General features: G+C 41.3%; 1 protein-coding gene across 4 annotated transcripts; it reads left to right on the top strand.

Annotated features, from left to right (window-relative positions):
* Window positions 1-51: 51 nt before the first annotated feature.
* Window positions 52-16,005, top strand: LOC145433993 (uncharacterized). 4 transcript variants are annotated; one of them, XM_080311268.1, is made up of 13 exons: window positions 52-352; window positions 5,802-5,971; window positions 6,034-6,196; window positions 8,086-8,265; window positions 9,644-9,862; window positions 10,630-10,847; window positions 10,909-11,023; window positions 11,907-12,019; window positions 12,127-12,266; window positions 12,328-12,459; window positions 12,979-13,130; window positions 13,193-13,344; window positions 14,611-16,005. In XM_080311268.1, the coding sequence occupies exons 1-13, from the start codon at window positions 136-138 to the stop codon at window positions 14,779-14,781; spliced, it is 2,142 nt and encodes a 713-aa protein (XP_080167394.1). In that variant the 5' UTR covers window positions 52-135; the 3' UTR covers window positions 14,782-16,005. The 4 variants fall into 4 exon arrangements, with proteins under 4 accessions (XP_080167394.1, XP_080167396.1, XP_080167395.1 ...); XM_080311270.1 differs by having other exon boundaries at window positions 53-352; window positions 11,907-11,998; XM_080311269.1 differs by having other exon boundaries at window positions 53-352; window positions 11,907-11,998; window positions 12,115-12,266.
* The last annotated feature ends 1,591 nt before the right edge of the window (window positions 16,006-17,596 follow it).

Raw genomic sequence — 17,596 nt, 5'->3', positions numbered from 1 at the left:
ACTTCCTTTTTTCAGCGAGCTCCGCAGAGAACTCTTTTTTTTATAAACGCCGCCGCTGCCGACGTACATTACATATCTGCGAGAACGCGATACCGCGAGGTTTGCTTGGAACATCTTTATATTTCCTAATACAAGATGAAAATAGCAGGACAGCAATCTCTGTGGAGTGCCTTTCAAATAATATCGCTGGTGACGATATCAAGGCTACACCGTACTGACGGTCACGGATCCCACCCAGCTATTTATCCCGAAAAATCGACGTGGAATGATAACTTCGATGAAGTTTTGAGCCTCTTCAGGAACGTAAACGTTCAAACATTTTATCACGACTACTTTGAGTCGATAACGAGAGGTAGGTGTATGTAATTTCGTTTGTGTCATACGAAGAAAGGCAAATAGATTCGCCAATTTATGAGTCACACAATTACACAGTCATTTTTATTCAATATCATGAAATACGTCACTATCTAGTAATGTATATCATGTGTGGGTTGCGACTTACGGCATAAAGAAGTAAATGAATGGATATTCGGCGAAAGTTAACAGTGGTCGGATGGCCTCCTGTATGGACTATATGCGGGCGAAACTATGGTTATATATACATATATGTTCTTACCGTAATTGATGCTAAAATAATTTATCATTCTGCTTCATATCTGAATCTCCAGACATTTGATGTTGAGAGAAGTAGTGACGTACGGCAGACGTCATTTGAGACCTGCGATGTCATGTCGCTATGTCTACAATATTGATTCTGCAATTGAGAAGTTAATTCCATACAATGTATATTTATGTTTATGTTCAAATGTACTTTACTTCGGTTTAATACAACAGTTTGCTATTGTGCCTACTACGCCATACTTGAAGGCCGCACATCGCCATCGTGTTTATGACGTGAAAATTACAGGCAGGCGAATCTTTGTCCTTCTGGCAATCTGTTTCCCATGAAAATTTGGTTGTTAGGGCATGCACGTTACATATGCCTCAAATCTCTTCCCTGTCGCTCGTATTATAAATCGTCCATGTATGGCAAGGGTCGGCAACCTACGGCCCGCGGGCCGGATCCGGCCCGCCAAGCGAAATCGTCCGGCCCGCGACATGATAATCAGTTATCAAGAGAATGCGGCCCGCCGTTTCCCGTGGAGTTCCAAACTGCAGTGTTGGCACTGTTTGGAAATAGTGTGGTATTTCTACTATATCAAAACACCCTAATAGACCATTGTATTTTTTTCGGCCCGCGACCTGGTTTCAGATTTCGGAAAATATATATCAATGCTTGAAATACTATTTTTTTAAAATCTTGATCGTTTCCGCAAAGATTTCTTCTCTCGCTTTCAACATCGCCATTTTTCGCTAAAAATGACTTTGACATTGCATATAGCGTGCTCGCAAAAGACGACAGGCCGATGAAACAGAATTCACCCCGCCCACGATGCTCTTACTAGCAACTATATAGCCATGGTCAACACAATGCAGTGGTTATCAACCGGGGGTCCACGAAGCACTTTCAGGGGGCCCGAAAAACATCTAAACCTCCAAATAGCATGACGTATATTTTGTAGTATGCCCCGCACTCGATAGCTGGTCGCGCTTTTGCTGCGACTGCATGGATGCTGATAGGTCGTCGATTTGCTGGTGTCAAGATGACTTGGAGATGCTCTGGCAGTCTCGAGCGTAAGGTAGATCCATTATGTCGGTGATTCCCAACCTTTTTGTCTTCACAGAACCCTTTTGAACGATCACGCACCCCCGCGGACCCCCCAGCTCAAGTTCAAATTTAGCTCAATTGTCGTGCCACGGTATTATGCAAATATTAACTTAAACACTATACATCATGCTACGATAAATACCGTCAAGATAGCGTAAAGGTGAAGCGTCCGGCTTCTTGATCGGTAGATCGCGGGTTTGATTCCTGGCCGGGTCAGATCAAGGACCTGATTAGTAACGCTGGATGCAAGACTTAGAAATCCACCTTCCTCGTCCAGCGGCATATGCACAAATATTGCACATCCACGCACTGATGGCATGCGTATGCAGTATGCACAGATCGCGTGTATGTAGGCCTATATTATGAATGGGCGTATATGCCGCAAAAAAAAAATCAACGACAAAAATGGACTACGTCCTTTCCTTTCTATACGTATAATTCATAGTGCTGTATTAAGGTGAAGCAGCGATTCTTTTTAACAATATTTTTACCACACGTGTAGACAACCACACGTTACATTGATATAATGCCTTTTCACCTTAGCTAAAAGCTCATCAGATGCCAAATATTAGGTGTTTACATTAAAATCGTGAGGCCCGCGGCGTCTATCAAGTTTGGAAAGTGATCCTAGACTATTTTAAGTTGGCGACCCCCTAAAGTGAGTGTGAATTATAATAAAAATGATAATTCCGGCCCGCCAAAGAGTTGTACAATCGATGTCTGGCCCGTGACTAGCAAAAGGTTGCCGACCCCTGATGTATGGCCTCTTTACTTCAAGTTTCTTGCATGCTGCCATCTTAATTATACCGGTTATTAATATAGACGGGAACTTGGCACTGAATAAGTTATTGGTATCCGCACGGAAATAAGTCGCATGTTTGCAAGTTATGATTAGGTTAGTGAATACGGTAATATTAAATACCTGCAGGCTAAGGTTTCGCGGCTTTGGCAATGCGATGCTAATGCTGGATACAACTTCTAAATGATAGCCGCCGGTGATATCATATACTTGCAACCTACCCTCGTGTGTTTATTTACGAAATGAACACTATATTCGCTGGCTATGCAGCGCTCGTAAATGGTGCACACTACAACCTTATCATTAATCACGTCAGTTAACACATTTCCATGACCATGGACTTCGCATTAAAAATTCCTGGAATTCAATGTTAGTTCAGGGTGCACTGCACTGCGCAGTGGCGGATCAGATTTGTTCCCACGTTATTAAAACTTACAAAAGTCAAGGTCTCGCCGAGATCCTGTCACAGGTGTCGAGCTATGTTTGTTTTGATTCTTGATTGATGGAATATACCGCAATATTTGCCGATCTTATAAATATTTCGTATTCCGCGTGTTTTGGCTATAAGCGGCAGCAGGCTGAGAATGTACCGTTAGCGGCAGTTATTCGATTACGCATAATCCTTGGAACTATTTCAGATATAGATCGTTGTCTGTAGGTGGGTGTATGTAAAGGGATTTATAAGGCAGCGCAGTTCACTGGAGTGATCTAATGACCTTAGTACACATAATCAGTGGGCATAAGTCCTGATTATAGGCACAATGTTTATTATAAATTTATGCAGACATAACGCATATAGTTCGGACCCGCCGCATAGTGCACGAGAATACCCGCATCGTAACAAAATAGATCACCTCTCGAACGCATATAGCTTAAAGGTTTTAGCATCAGTGACCATGTGGTTTACTTCGATTATCTCTTATCTGTGACATCAGTAATGGTTATATATACATATATATCTTTAAACTAAAATCCGACCTGTTTATTTTCTCATAAATGGTTTTATCGCGTATCGCATTTCATTCGTTCCATTCGATTTCCACCGTCGATTTCTCGCTGCATCGTGTACTTGTTATAGCACCGTGTTTTCAGAAACGTTCTCGCCTCTCCCCAATTCGTAACCCCAGTTGTGGGATTCATCTTATCGTGTGGGAAATACTTGTGAACTTCTGTCGATGTTATACTTATGCCACACACGTGGTGGAAATGACCTAATGGGTCAGAAGCGCCATTATTCAAACAGTGATGATAATAAATGTAATCACGTATAAATTGAATAGTGTATGTATTCTTCTATTTCGAACTGTTATCTGAGCGAGGTCTGTTTCTAGATTGAAGTCCAATTCGTTTCGACACCTTCCTATCGTTTCATTGTGTCGCAACGTTGTGGAGTTTCTGAATCGATGAAAAAATGAATGAATGAATGAATGAAAGTCCCATTTACATATCTCCATTTGACACCAACAACAGAGCGCCATCCACTGTCAACTACAATTCCATTATGATATACACTATGTTTTAGCTATGTAGGTATATTGACGGGTCGCCGGTCAAATAATTAAAAATCTGCGCTCACGTTATTGAACATTTGCAAGAAAACGCTGGTACGCATGGATACTCGAGATGCATATTTTTAACTAGCAGTTGTAAGATGTAGCCAAAGTATAGTTAGAGATGGTATATTCAAACAGAAGCGAAGATAATGGCGTAAAATTGAGGTGCGGCTGATTACCCCAATTAGCGGCATTCCCGAGCAGAATGTGAAAAATTCGTGAATTACTCGAGTTTGAAGTTTGTGAAAGCATAATGTGAGATGTCTAATAGTTTGATTTATCAGTTTTTTCAAAACCCCAAATTTTCTCTTCGCTAGATATACGCCTGTGTCCAATATCTACGTATTCTGAAAAGGGTTTTCCACACATTAAGAGAAAATGATGACGCCGGTTAGCGGTTCGAATACTGTTGCCAGCGTCAAAGTGTAATTCTGCGTGATATTTTACCCCTTCCTCTTTTTGGTGTGTGTAAAGTTAATGAAGTCATAGTGAATTAAGAACGAAGCTTATTTGTTGGAGACAAGTATCCATGAGGCGGAGGTCAATGTTTCCTGCGTTTTTAATGGCATCAACAACAACCATGCGAGATGTGCTATATCAAGGAGACTTGTCTATACTTCTTTACACTGACCGATAGGATTAATGAAGAAGAGTGTTTATAATTACGAAACTATAGCATTGTTTCTCGATATGTATGCAGAAACATACTTCATGATTTCAGTATAAATTGATTTTATAATATCAGCAACCAGCGTATTCCTAACTAATTCCATAATTGTTATGTATGCAGAAAAGTTACCGCAATAACATCATTATCTAATTTTCGCTACATTTCAAGGATTTATCGGCAAAATCTATGATGAATTGGATTTCCGAGAACATGTCACAGACATAAATGACGTGCTTCAATCATGCCACGCTGGCAAGTGACACCGACTGACGGGAATAACTATCAGATGCGGTCTTACTCATGATGTAACTTATTTGACTGGTGGACAATGTGGACATACATTCGTATTTAATGGAAGCGCATAAGTTTTACATCGGATTGTCTCTTCTGTAATTCTCAAAATAACTATAAATAAGCGGCCCACAGAGTTCACTATGTTAGCATATCTCAACTAACGCGGAGGCCTTATACAAACACGATTATGACTCGATTCCAAAATCCGTCGCGTGCCTCGCGTCATTAACTAATTGGATTCGCAGTGAGTCGACTTCTAAATTGCTGGGTTTGTGGTAAAGGACACATTCCTGCGCGGTCGTAAAGCGAAAGAAATCAGAGCCGTTGATCTATTTTATATGAAATTTTGACATCAAAAACATGTTTATTGGTACCAATCCGATCACCCACCTCGTTGTCTTGAACTACCGCGTGTACAAAGCAAACCTCATTTAAGAACCGTGCGATTAAAATAGATACACCTATACACTCAATATATACTCAAAACTTGAATACCACATCAAAACATATCCCCATACGTTAACCAGGAGAGCTACATCTATTCAAAGCTTATCCTTGGAATTTTTCGCGTGAATCATCAACAATTGAAGTGACATATACCGGACGGACACTCGCACAGTCACGATTTCATTCTAAAATTACGACGCCACCCCACGAAACAAACAAAGCAAGTACATAATAATGGGATTGACTTCTTTCAACCACCATACCCGTACACGTTTAGTACACCCTTTCAAGACTCATTTAAATAACGAATTCCTACCTCTCTCTGTTCAGGTCCCGCAGAGTTAAACCCGTATTGCTTCATCTTCAATCACTTTGAGCTGAAAATCGATGGCGGCGATGTTAAAATATACTGCATTAAGAATAGAAATAGTTTGAACACTGTTGTCCACGTAAATCTACGGAACGAAGGCCTTGAGAGCAACCGACAAAGGCCGGCTTGGGTACTATCAAACCTACTTGCGGGGACGTCGAGATAAACGGTAATTTATAAGCTTTCGTTTAGAACGCCGGGATCGCAGTATTCCAGAAATTCAAATCAGTGAGAATATGCGTGAAGCATTGCAAAGAGGGAACAAAGCCGGGGCTCTCAAAGGGGAACTACACGTCACCAAGAATCCGATCCGCATTCTCTGTGGGATGCCACGGCATATTCGAAGGCTGCCACCGTAAGACATACTAATCTTTAGTCAATGACTTGCTTTGTGACATATGTAAATCGATGCCTCATTCCGAAACGACAGGGTGACGCAGCGAATGCTGTGTCATGTAGAAGTACAGTTGATCCTGGTACGGAAAGCGTTTTATCGGATTTTTTTGCGCCTATGTGTGCAATGTGCATAACTCGTCTGTTATATATAAATATATAAGTATATATGATCCATACGGTGCACTTAATAGCCTCATGTAATCCAAGGCGGAGTACTTTCCTGGCAATCAATGCCCTACTGTTTTAGGAAATGACTTTTGATATGATAGTATGGCTCACTATCACGTGTTGGTGTATGTTTTCTTCAAAAACCATTTACATTATAAGATGATACTCTCATCCAATCGTTTGGTTCGGTTTTGGAAAGATGATATTACAAACTACAAAGTGGAACAATGGTCGGATCTAAAACCGATCTTATTTTCCATCGATATGCGAAGTTACTAAGATGCCTGTAATGGTTTTCAGGAACGGTTGGATATACCTTAAAACGCTTCAGCCCGGAGGCATAGAGTGACAGTTTATACTTTGGGCATCTTTATTTTTGATAATAGTGATGGCGTTCTGCCATTGTTGAATCGTTAAAAAGCATGTTGTAAGCCTACCCGACGTGAATACCCTCACGAACACTGTATTTGAGATTGTTTACGATAATTTATCTGGTGTTTGGCAGTAACGCTAGCCGCGCATACTTTCAAGAACGATAAATATAATGCGTTGCGTGAATGATTATTGAATTCTGATATTTCGAAGATCAGTTGGGAAACGGGGTTTGTACCGCGGTGAGGTAAATACCAACCGCCAAACGGCCAACACGCGAATCAAGAACGTAACCAATTTCGGCCCCATCGCACATGATCTTGGACTAATTGAGTAAATATATCAATTATTATCAATTATCGCAATTTCAATAGGTTTACAAGGCCCAACTACTATTCGAAAGGAGTGTACGAGACTATGCGGCGCCACCATTTCGACACAGGCTGTTTCGGCGCCTGGACAAGTGGACAGTGAACATGTCAAGACATATCTATTTTAACCGAATATGTGACGCAAATATGCGCTAAAGAAGGGTAGCGTTAAACCGACCTGAACTTGAACGACATGCCGTATAAAACCTTGACCTAAGTTGACCACCCGCAGGTTGGCATAAACTTGATATGTCTTGTTTGTCCTGGCGTCGAAACCGATTGTGCCGAAACTGCAAGCACCGAATAGTCCTGCCCCCATTCGAAGGTGCGAGAAACCGTCAAATATAGGGTATAACTTAGCGGAAAGAGTTTAGTTTAGACATTAGATGTTTCGTTCACGGCGCTTCGTCATTCAGTTCTGTTTTGATTTAGGCCTGGCTGTGAGCATTGACCAGTGACCACTCACAGAAACTCTGCAGTGCTTCTTTTGGGCTCGCGAACCGAGGTGTAATCTCTGCCTTCGTGTTGGGGCAATGTTACTGCTCCTGTCTGTGCTTGCGAGAAGATATATGTTACGCCCCAGAATAACTACCCAATGTCAACTATAGTTGTATATATAGTACATAACAACTAATATAAAATATATATTATATCGATTCACGAAATTATGATGCGTAGCCACTAGTCATAGAATAGTCATACTATAGTCAAGTCAGCCATGCACACCTCGATCTTGATATCAGCGTGAGAAAAAGACCTCTACTATTAGCGAGATTGCATACTATTTATTTTATTCGAATGGATGCAAACGCGCATTATAAAATACGACGCATCAACTAATTATGAGTCATTTTCAATAAATGATCAATATCAACTTGTGGTGGAAACGTTGTTGGGCGCACCACGACTTTATCTAAATCACAAACATCATGTTCAGCGGCCTGTTCCGACGCGATATACAGTGTCCGCCACGGCGCGGTCAACTGCTCTCTGGATACGTTAGTCGGATCGACGTGTCAACTTCGATGCAACAGCGGCTACGTCGAAGTAGGCGCAGATAAAACGATATGCAAAAGCGACACCAAGTGGGACAACGGCAGGCGATTCAAATGCTTGCGTGAGTATACCGACCATAGTATAGAAAAATATAAATTATGTTTTCTAAATCACATCGGATCGGCAAAATATTCTGTCAATGAAGGACTCCTCGCTTCAGGAGTGAGATGAATTAACAAAATTTTAGTTGGCATAACAAGCACATCGAATATATGTCAAGGTCATGTCAACACATCCAGTGTAGGAAAATTCAAGCCCAATTGAAAACAGCCCAATATGGCCTGCAGCATCCTACATTTCCCTTCCGTTTTGACACAGCACAGCTTATAAGTTAACGTTGATTCTCATGTGCAAACTTACAATTTAAAATATAGAATAGTATATTCATATTGAAATGAACCCGAATATTTTTTCACTCGTCAGGGGTAATCGTCAGCAACTAGCAGAGAATTGGAAAGAACATTGTATATTAACAATCGTATCACAAAATATGATGTCACCAGCATGAAATTTCGAATGAGAGAGCGTTCAATGCACTATTCCCAGGTGGTACACGAACTCTTTCTGTTGACAGAGTTTTGGCTGGTGCATTTTGATAAAAGTCGACTCCAAGGCACACAAATGGAAGTGTGAACGACCCTTCCCAGTGACGCGAAATCTGTCGTCTCGATAATTATTCGCACAAATCGGATTATCCGACAGGTGTTTGCCGATGGCAGAATTGATGGCCTTTGGTCGCTCAGCATCAAGCTTGAGTGGATCAGTTAAGGGTGAGCTTTTCACCGAGCCTGATGCACGTGTTCTTATAAATCTGGGGACATGTTGCTTTATGCGTTCCTGCAAACGCTTTGACGTTCTGACCACGTAGCCACAATCGCAGTGGCACTAATGTTCGTACACTGCATTACGTTGTTGAAGTGCAGGAAGCACGTCTTTGCGTGTTGAAGGAAGCAGTCGTAAAACTCACGTTGACTTTGACTGTGTCGTAACACTTACTGACCGCAGAAATCAATTGTTTTTCAAAGCGGGTGGAAATGGGACCAATCCAAGGTAGATGGATATTGGATATAAACATATTTTATTGTTCGTTCGGTGGGCTCTGTTGATTTTTCTGCGTTGAATTGAGGTAATTTCCTCTCTATGCCGCGGTTGATGACGTGTTCAGGGTAACCGTTATCAAGTAAGATTTTGCGGATGTTGTCAAGTTCTAAACTCAGTTTGTTACCTGAACATATCATCAACGCTCTATACACGAAAGTGCCTATGAGGTTAATTTCTCTGCGTCGAGGACTAAATGAATTCCAACGAAGGTATTGGCATGTGAATGTCGGTTTCCTGAAGACAGACGTTTCACATTTGTTGGTATTGTGCTTTTTGACTAAAACGTCCAGAAATGATAATGAGTTATTGCGTTCTTAAATTTAAATTATGTCGTTCAGCCGAAGACGTCGGGTATGTTGTCAATCGCTTGATGAAAAACGAACGACTGACACTGGACGGGGCGTTGAATGAATTAAGGAATAAGATAGATGCGTATTTGGGCGAAAAAAGCCACATTCTCCCGTCCACCAGGCAAGAGTCGACAGAAGATACGGAGTCGAAAACCGCCGAGCAAGAGCTCATCGATGGCGTTCGGACATTCATCGCAAGTTTGAGAGGTATGCAGTAGATTTATAATTCTATCTCTGATCGTATACTTTGTGTAGAGGCTGACATAATATGTCGTCGCTCACGTGCGCTAAATCAGATAGTAACCGATTACCGGTTTGGGCTTCGATACGACAGCGTACGAAGATGATCGGCAAGCTTGTATCACTTCCATTGTGGCTAATTTCCGGCAAAAACTCAACGACTCCTTCACGTCGGAATCGTACAAATTACAAGACACGGCCTGTCAAATATGAAGTACCTAGTTAGACTTTGGGACAGTAGGCCTATACTTCACAGATAATCCGACAAGTCATCGAAAATGTCCTTTGTCCACATTCAAGGTCAAATACATGCAGTTTCATCACTTAATGACTGACTGACTGGTGAGAATACTAATAAACTGAACTGACAACATTCCGGACCTTTACCTTTTGTGACAAGTGGCGATATAGCGTAGTGGTAAAATCCATGCACAGGGACACCTGCACAGTGCACAGCTGCCACGCCAATGGGCTCGATTCCGACCGAGGTCGACTCCTGAATTCCTCCTTAACCTTAAGTGTTGGAGGTTTATGTAGGCTTCTATTCGCCATCTCATCCGTGTAAGCGGTGTCTTATAAAAAAGCCTATAGAAGTGGGCCGTGCTATAAAAGTCGGTAGCTACGGAATAAATATGAAAATATTGGCCTGGTAAGTGACCATAAGTAGTCGACAAGCACCAAGAATACCTATGTGACCATTTCGCTTCTGATACCAACGAGCTCGCTTTTCCCAGAGCATGCTGAGCCTCAGAACACTGATACCAACACGGACACTGTGAAAAGTCTCGACAGCTGTGCTGTGGATGCGAGTGACAGGAAAGATTGCGGATATCGCGGGATTACGCCGGACCAATGCGACGCTAAAGGATGCTGCTACGACAGCAGTGAGCTGGACACATACTGGTGTTACTACAAGAACAACGAAGTCACTCCGATAAATTACACCGCAAGGGTAGGTCTTTCACATTGCTGGCAGGTCGCGGGTTAGCGTTCACGAACCTGATGTTTTTCAGCGTACTATGAAGAAACCACATGCTGGCAGTTCGCACGTTAGGCCTGTCAACGATGTGAATCCGGTGGAGACTTACGATGCTGAGTTGGTAACGCCTGTGTACCAGCCACTTCATGGTAAAATATGTTAATATTGCTTCTTCAATTTCACGGGAACTTCTCCATATTCACCAATATTGGCCACTCGTGATCAGGAACTATCAGACGAAATATTTGTGTGATACTCGCTCATAACAAACCCCGTCCGCGTGCAATTCGCTGTCATAATAGAACTCTTTTCAATTCTGGATTTGACAATACAGTAGCGATCGTGATACCAAATGACGTCTAGAATTTCATTTCATTATTGTTGAAAAGTTGTGCCCCTCCGTCTGTTCAAGGTTACATTACCAACTGAGACAAAATAGGAATTATATAGTGCTTTAAAATGTACTTGAATACAAATGGGAAAGTTTCATGAAATTTAAAAAGCCCTGTCACGTCGACTGACCACATGCAGAATACTTCTTTTTCCCGAAAACTTGCATATGCATTATGAGTTCAGCCATAGACAGCGATTCTTGTACGGGCACTCGCTCCTTTGTCTCCCTTTACCTATAATATCATGATAGAACACTATTTGAAATCAAAGTATTTCTGAGTATTTTAATTGGTATACATGTTGTAATTTTTAAAAGTATCGAATACTGTGCGCTATATAATCCGAATTCATACATATAGCAGCTGTATCAAAACTCTGGAACCCTTCATGGCAAAGTTTGTTAGAGTTTTGTGTCCGAGCTTGACACCACTCAATTTCCTCCATGGAATCCCTGCTTGGTGTGGCATGGAAAGCACACTTGTTTTGCCAATTTGTATTTTAGTAGAATATTGTAGCACTAGTTGTAATTATGCTTCGGTGTAGTACTAGTGGTAGACAGCGGCGATCGGAATAGTTTCTGTAATGCCACTCCAGTGTAAAAGGTTGTATATGTTGTATTTATCTTCACATTTATTTCAGACGAGCCGCAGTTCGCTTGGGGCCGCGGATTCGGGATCATACCGCAAGAAAAGAAACCCGAAGAAAAGCAGTGCGGATGCGTTGAACCTCAGGTGACCCGATGTCTAAATACGGTGAGCAAATGACGTCATTTCTCATGATATCACGTCATTTTGGAATGCTGCTCGCATGTCTATAGCAGCAATAGCGTTCTCTTTATTGATCTTAGCAATATGTCCAGCCGTTGGCACGGGTGTTCTGCGGGGAGTCAATCGACATCGACCAGTCGCCGTGGCACGCGATTGTGTCCTTCGGGGACAAGATGTGCGGAGGGACCCTAATATCGAAGAACTACGTTTTGACAGCGGCGCACTGCATGGTGTGAGTAGCTGACACCAATCTTTGCCGTTCGGATGGATTGTTTTGACGTTTGTGATTTCAGACGTAAAGTAGGATCGACAGACCAGGACGAAAGCAACAAAATCTATCTCGGCGTGTCCGACCGACGCCATATCCATGACAAATCTATCCAAGTACGCGAATTGGCCAAAGTTATCCGACATCCTTCGTTCTCGTAAGATGCATTTCCTGAAATTACGTATGTATAGAATGCAAGGGAGTGCTATAGTATATGTAGCTCTGATTTGTATTATACTTTTTCAAGAGAATCTATTTGGCTGCAAAAGAGCTTGGATTCCATAAATATTTCCATATTTGTGCTGTACCTAAGATTGGATGCAATTTCAGGTTTTATTTCTGTCAAACCCTGTGAAATAGTGATTTGATCAATATTCAGTAGACCTAGATATATTTGATCGTTTCAAAGGCAGTGTGTGATATGAAAGTGATGTCATGGACTTCGAAAGATTCGCCAGATCTATTTGAACAACCCCAGTGAACATCTAAGTACATGGCGCTCCAATAAATAACGCGAACATGAACAATAGGCTCGCACCATCCACTATGAACGACAGAAAACGCGTCCTGTTGACGGCTGTGTCACCGAGGAGTTTCAGGCTGTTCTGCTCGGAAATCTACTGACTGCGCTGCACTGCACTCATAGCTCATACTTACACAACACTTTTTTAATCAGATTAATCGGAATGGCTAATATTCGCAACGACGTCGCTCTTATAAAGCTTGCCAAGTCGGCGGATTACACGCCCAGCGTTCGCCCGCTCTGCCTCCCCACGAAGAAAACGCAGTTAGGAAAAACCTGCTACATAACAGGCTTTGGAGCGACGCGTGAGTGCTCTTGGTTTTGTTTTGAAGATGCATTGAACTAAATCGATTTCTCACACGATAAGGTCCGCTCAGCGAAAAACCATCCGAGACTCTACAAATTGTTCCGTTGGTTATTAAAACGCCGGAACAGTGCAGTTCAATATTCCAAAGCTTTTACAAGAGAGAAAACATATGCGCCGGACCGGGAAAGCTGGCGCGTGCCGATGCCTGTAGGGTAGGTGCAGAGTTATACAACACTGTGATCGTATCATGATTTTAGCCAACTATTCTTACAAAAGTGCTCATCAAATTGAATTGGCCAATATATTAGCGGACTATCTCGCTCTACATATTCCGTTCGACATTCCAGCAATTACCGCACTTTTTTATCGCAATCATTGCGGTGAGATAGCCTGTTCCTCATACATCCCACTCCATCTGACGAAACGCCTACGCGATCGCTAATTTACAGTACATGGCAAATTTATTCAGCAGAAAGTCACTGCTGCTACCTGAAAAACACAATGATATGCTTTCACCGAGGTACGTTGTAATGTATCGCTCACATGCACTCTCGTCGATTAACCTTCCCTGTGTAGACTATACGTATACAGGCTAGGGATGTTCAAAAATAACTTTTTTCCCGGATTCCATCCATTCACTGATTAAATTGTCAGGTTACCCTAAAAACGCTACACACCAAATTTCGTTCAATTCTAATGAGTATAAGACTCACCAGATCCAATTCAAATTTTCAATTTATTAGGGAAAATAATTTCTGTCAACCCCATGAAATTGTTGAGTTGTCATCAAAGACGATGCAAAAAAATTTGACCCAATTCCAGCTAGTAGAAGCGAAGTTATGTGAGTTTTTCTTTGATAATTCTCGGATTATCCTTGATCGGTGATAATCCGAGAATTATCAACGATTAACTCAAATAACTCCCCTTCTATTTGTTAGAATTGAGTCAAATTTGTTTTGCATCGTCCTTAAAGACAGCTCAACAATTTCATGGGGTTGACAGAAAAGTTTGAATTTTTAAAAAATTTTCCCTAATAAAAAAATTTAATTGGATCTGCGGAGTCTTGTACTTGTCTTATACTTGTTAGAATCGAACCAAATTTGGTGTGCAGCGTTTTTGAGGGTAACCTGACTATTTAATCAGCTTGAATCGCTGGAATCCAGGAATAAAGTTATTTTTGAACAATACACACACACACACACACACACACACACACACGCACGCGCACACATGCATACATACATACATACATACATGTATAAATACATACACACACACACACACACACACACACACACACACACACACACACACACACACAAGCACACATCATCGAGCGCATAAACGTGAAACCTCGTCAAAGGAGACCTCAGAAACATGTTCATATAACAGGCACAATTTATTGTCCTTTAGAATTAGATAGTGGGCCCTGCTGTAGCAGTGGTCACTCCATGTCTCAACGCTTTTCTTTTGTGCAGGGCGATTCCGGAGGTCCACTAGCATGTCAGTCAAGAAATGGTGATGGCTGCTCGTGGTACTTAGCCGGTATCACTTCTTTCGGGAAGGAACCGTGCGGCGGGGGATCACCAGGCGCCTACGCGGACGTGTTCCACTATTTGGATTGGATTCGCGATAATTCTTCGGATTAATACTCTGGTAAAATCTTTGCCGGAAATCTCGAAGATATACTTGAGATAAATCCGTTGTCGACTAAAATCAAGCTACAGTCGGGGGAACGTCTGGAATCTGGCGCACGATGGAACACTTAATCATGTACGCGGATTTGCAATGCGCTGAGGAACGGGGTTTAAAAGTCTCAAAGCGATTCCCCGGTTATGAATATCAAGCATCGTGACTTCGCCCTAATCATGTCGTCAACGCGGCAGCAACGTGTCACTTCATTGTCGACTGTTCGATTCGTGACTGCGCCTCTGTACGTGTTGAAACTTAACTTGCCCCACAATCAATGAGTCGTACGGTGCGAAAACTCTGTAATGAAATGGTGTCACTTTATAGTAATAGTGTATTTAAATTCGACGCTGTATAGTTCGCGATCATGCGACACTGTCTTCCTAGTTCTGATTCTGGGATAGTATTCCTTGGCTGTTCTTCAATTTGCTGTCCATACGCCTATAATATGAATGTGTCGTGATTATTTATACATTTCTTGTTGGTTTTATAGATTTTAGCTGTTAAGCTAGTTGCAATTCGATCTACTATTACGTTTGTACTTAAATGTTTAGAACTATATGCGTACCATTGCAGACCCATTCGCTTAATGGGTAAGAAAAATGCGATATAGAAGTATGGAGAGACATAAATTTTCACGGAATAGTGCTGATTTGCCGCTCATGTACTATCTGTAATTTTGATTTGTTATCATCATAACACGGTGCTTCTAGCGCTATAATTCAATCGCAAATCTATTGATACCAACACACATTTGACATCACCTGAAACGAGGAAATTGCATTTTAAAACATAATGTATATATACGAGCTAATGTAATGACAAACCGAGGGCGTAACGCCCCAACTTTTCCTGCCAACGTACCCAATGCGGGATGATATTAACGACGATCGGAAAATTGTTTTCTCAAGTTACGTATATATTGATGAGATCTGCACTGCAACTAATTAAGGCTGTTGTCGGGGATAATAGCGTTTCGCTTGCGATCCATGTATACGCAACACAACATCTCAGGATGGTATGCATTATAACGCCAAAATTAGAGAAGATTTAAAAGACGATTCGAAATTTTGGCTCTACGGGCCTCCTATCATCTAGTTAAAACGCATAACTTATTTCGTTGATTAATGTGTCTTTGTATTTTTATATATTTACAATATAATTTATAAGTTTTATTGGAGTAAGATCGCCGTCTGATATCTTTGGAAACTACACTACGTCACACGACGCATCTGTAACCAAGTACAACAACCAGAAGCTAGAGCTAAAGTGGCACAATCGCTTAGTAACTAACGATGGTGAAGTGCCCGTTGCTGAGAGTTAGAAGTAGCGTTCTGATTTCAGTACGCTGATGGATAGAATTAGCTGTAAAAGAAAGCCCAGTGCAAACCCGTGTTCAAAACTCAGAGATTCAACAGACTTAGAACGACTTTGACAAATAGTTTTGTATCACAGGAATGTACCAACTACGCGGCTTGTCAGCGTATAATAATCGCTTATACGGCGGTTATACAGCGTAGAAAAATCATGAGTTATTGCAGGCTTAGCTTCAGGCCGACACTAGATTGGATGTATTTTAAAGCAATAGATACGCTTTTAAATTATTATTATTATTATAATTCGCCATTGGGGCGTCTAGGCTTGAGCCTTAAATAATTGAAAATATGCAGAATGCAGATACAGTCAGCATATGTTGCGGCACGATTGTAATTTTGTTTTCAACTGGCATTGACGATTTCATCCGGCCCACGAGGCAATTCTGAGTAAATTAAAAATTCGTTGTATCATCCAGCACATTCATAACATATGTCAAGATTTTTAGTAATAATACTCTGACGTAAATTATCCCTCAAGGCAGCAAATGTCGAACATGCTCATAACCACATTATAACCATCTATCGATAGAGGTGAGTTCTCACTCAAGTAATCATCAGGAACAAGTTTGTGAAATAGACACCACATTCTGAGAAGTCAAAAAAGTACACACTCAGTTTTCTGCACACTCAGTTCAGGTTTCTGAAACAATGGACCATATAATAGCTATTCTCAGAGGCGCGGACGTCAATGCGAAACCGCTGTATGTTAAGGTACAATTTTTCAATTTTGAAAAATGAAGTAACATTTTTCGGAAATTCCAGCCGGTATCAACCGGTTAAATACGCGGGCAATATGATAGCTACACGAAGTATATAATTCAAATATATTTGGTCGCACTTCTGTGGTATACCTTACTATGACCCAAAAGGCCCCAGCCCCGGTGTCCGTAGAAACTCGAATAATTAATTGGTGATATAAAAATAATGAACAAAATTTCAACGTCCGCGTTTACAACCTCTTGTATTACTCAGCAGAAACTTTGGTACAACTCTTTTCTTGATACAAGCCTTCAGAAAGGCTGCATGATTTTACCCCGAGTTCTGACCAACTTATCCGACCAGGGATTTCCAGTTGTTGGTCACTGTTCCTTTTGCGAAAGTATATGAACAAGCCATTTGGGGTACACAACTTCAGAACAACGCGAAACAATAACTTCATATTGTCAATCTATTCACTGAAAGCTTTTCGCCTGACTCTCATCAGTAGCGAACGTCAGTAATAGTGTGAATCATATTCGAAATGTAGGAACACAATCACATAATATACTAACATAATAATATAATACGGAACATAAATGGCGATACGAGCACACTATGGCGTAGTTATCAGATTAGCTGTTATTAGCATTATCTCTATCACCTCGATATAATATGGTTAAACCTGATGGTTGTTTTATTA

Source organism: Botryllus schlosseri, chromosome 2 (genome assembly GCF_051294905.1).
Source record: "Botryllus schlosseri isolate E-star chromosome 2, Bs_hap1, whole genome shotgun sequence".
Lineage (NCBI taxonomy): Eukaryota > Metazoa > Chordata > Ascidiacea > Stolidobranchia > Styelidae > Botryllus > Botryllus schlosseri.
The sequence above is the reverse complement of the archived record's forward strand: the minus strand, read 5'-3'. Positions and strand labels throughout refer to the sequence as shown.

Excerpts from the sequence above, each read along its gene's own strand:
- LOC145433993 (XM_080311267.1), top strand. The coding sequence starts at position 136 with ATGAAAATAGCAGGACAGCAATCTCTGTGGAGTGCCTTTCAAATAATA. Across the intron at positions 6,197-8,085 it reads CATATTCGAAGGCTGCCACC|CGGCCTGTTCCGACGCGATA; the intron begins GTAAGACATACT and ends CATCATGTTCAG. Across the intron at positions 8,266-9,643 it reads CAGGCGATTCAAATGCTTGC|CCGAAGACGTCGGGTATGTT; the intron begins GTGAGTATACCG and ends TATGTCGTTCAG.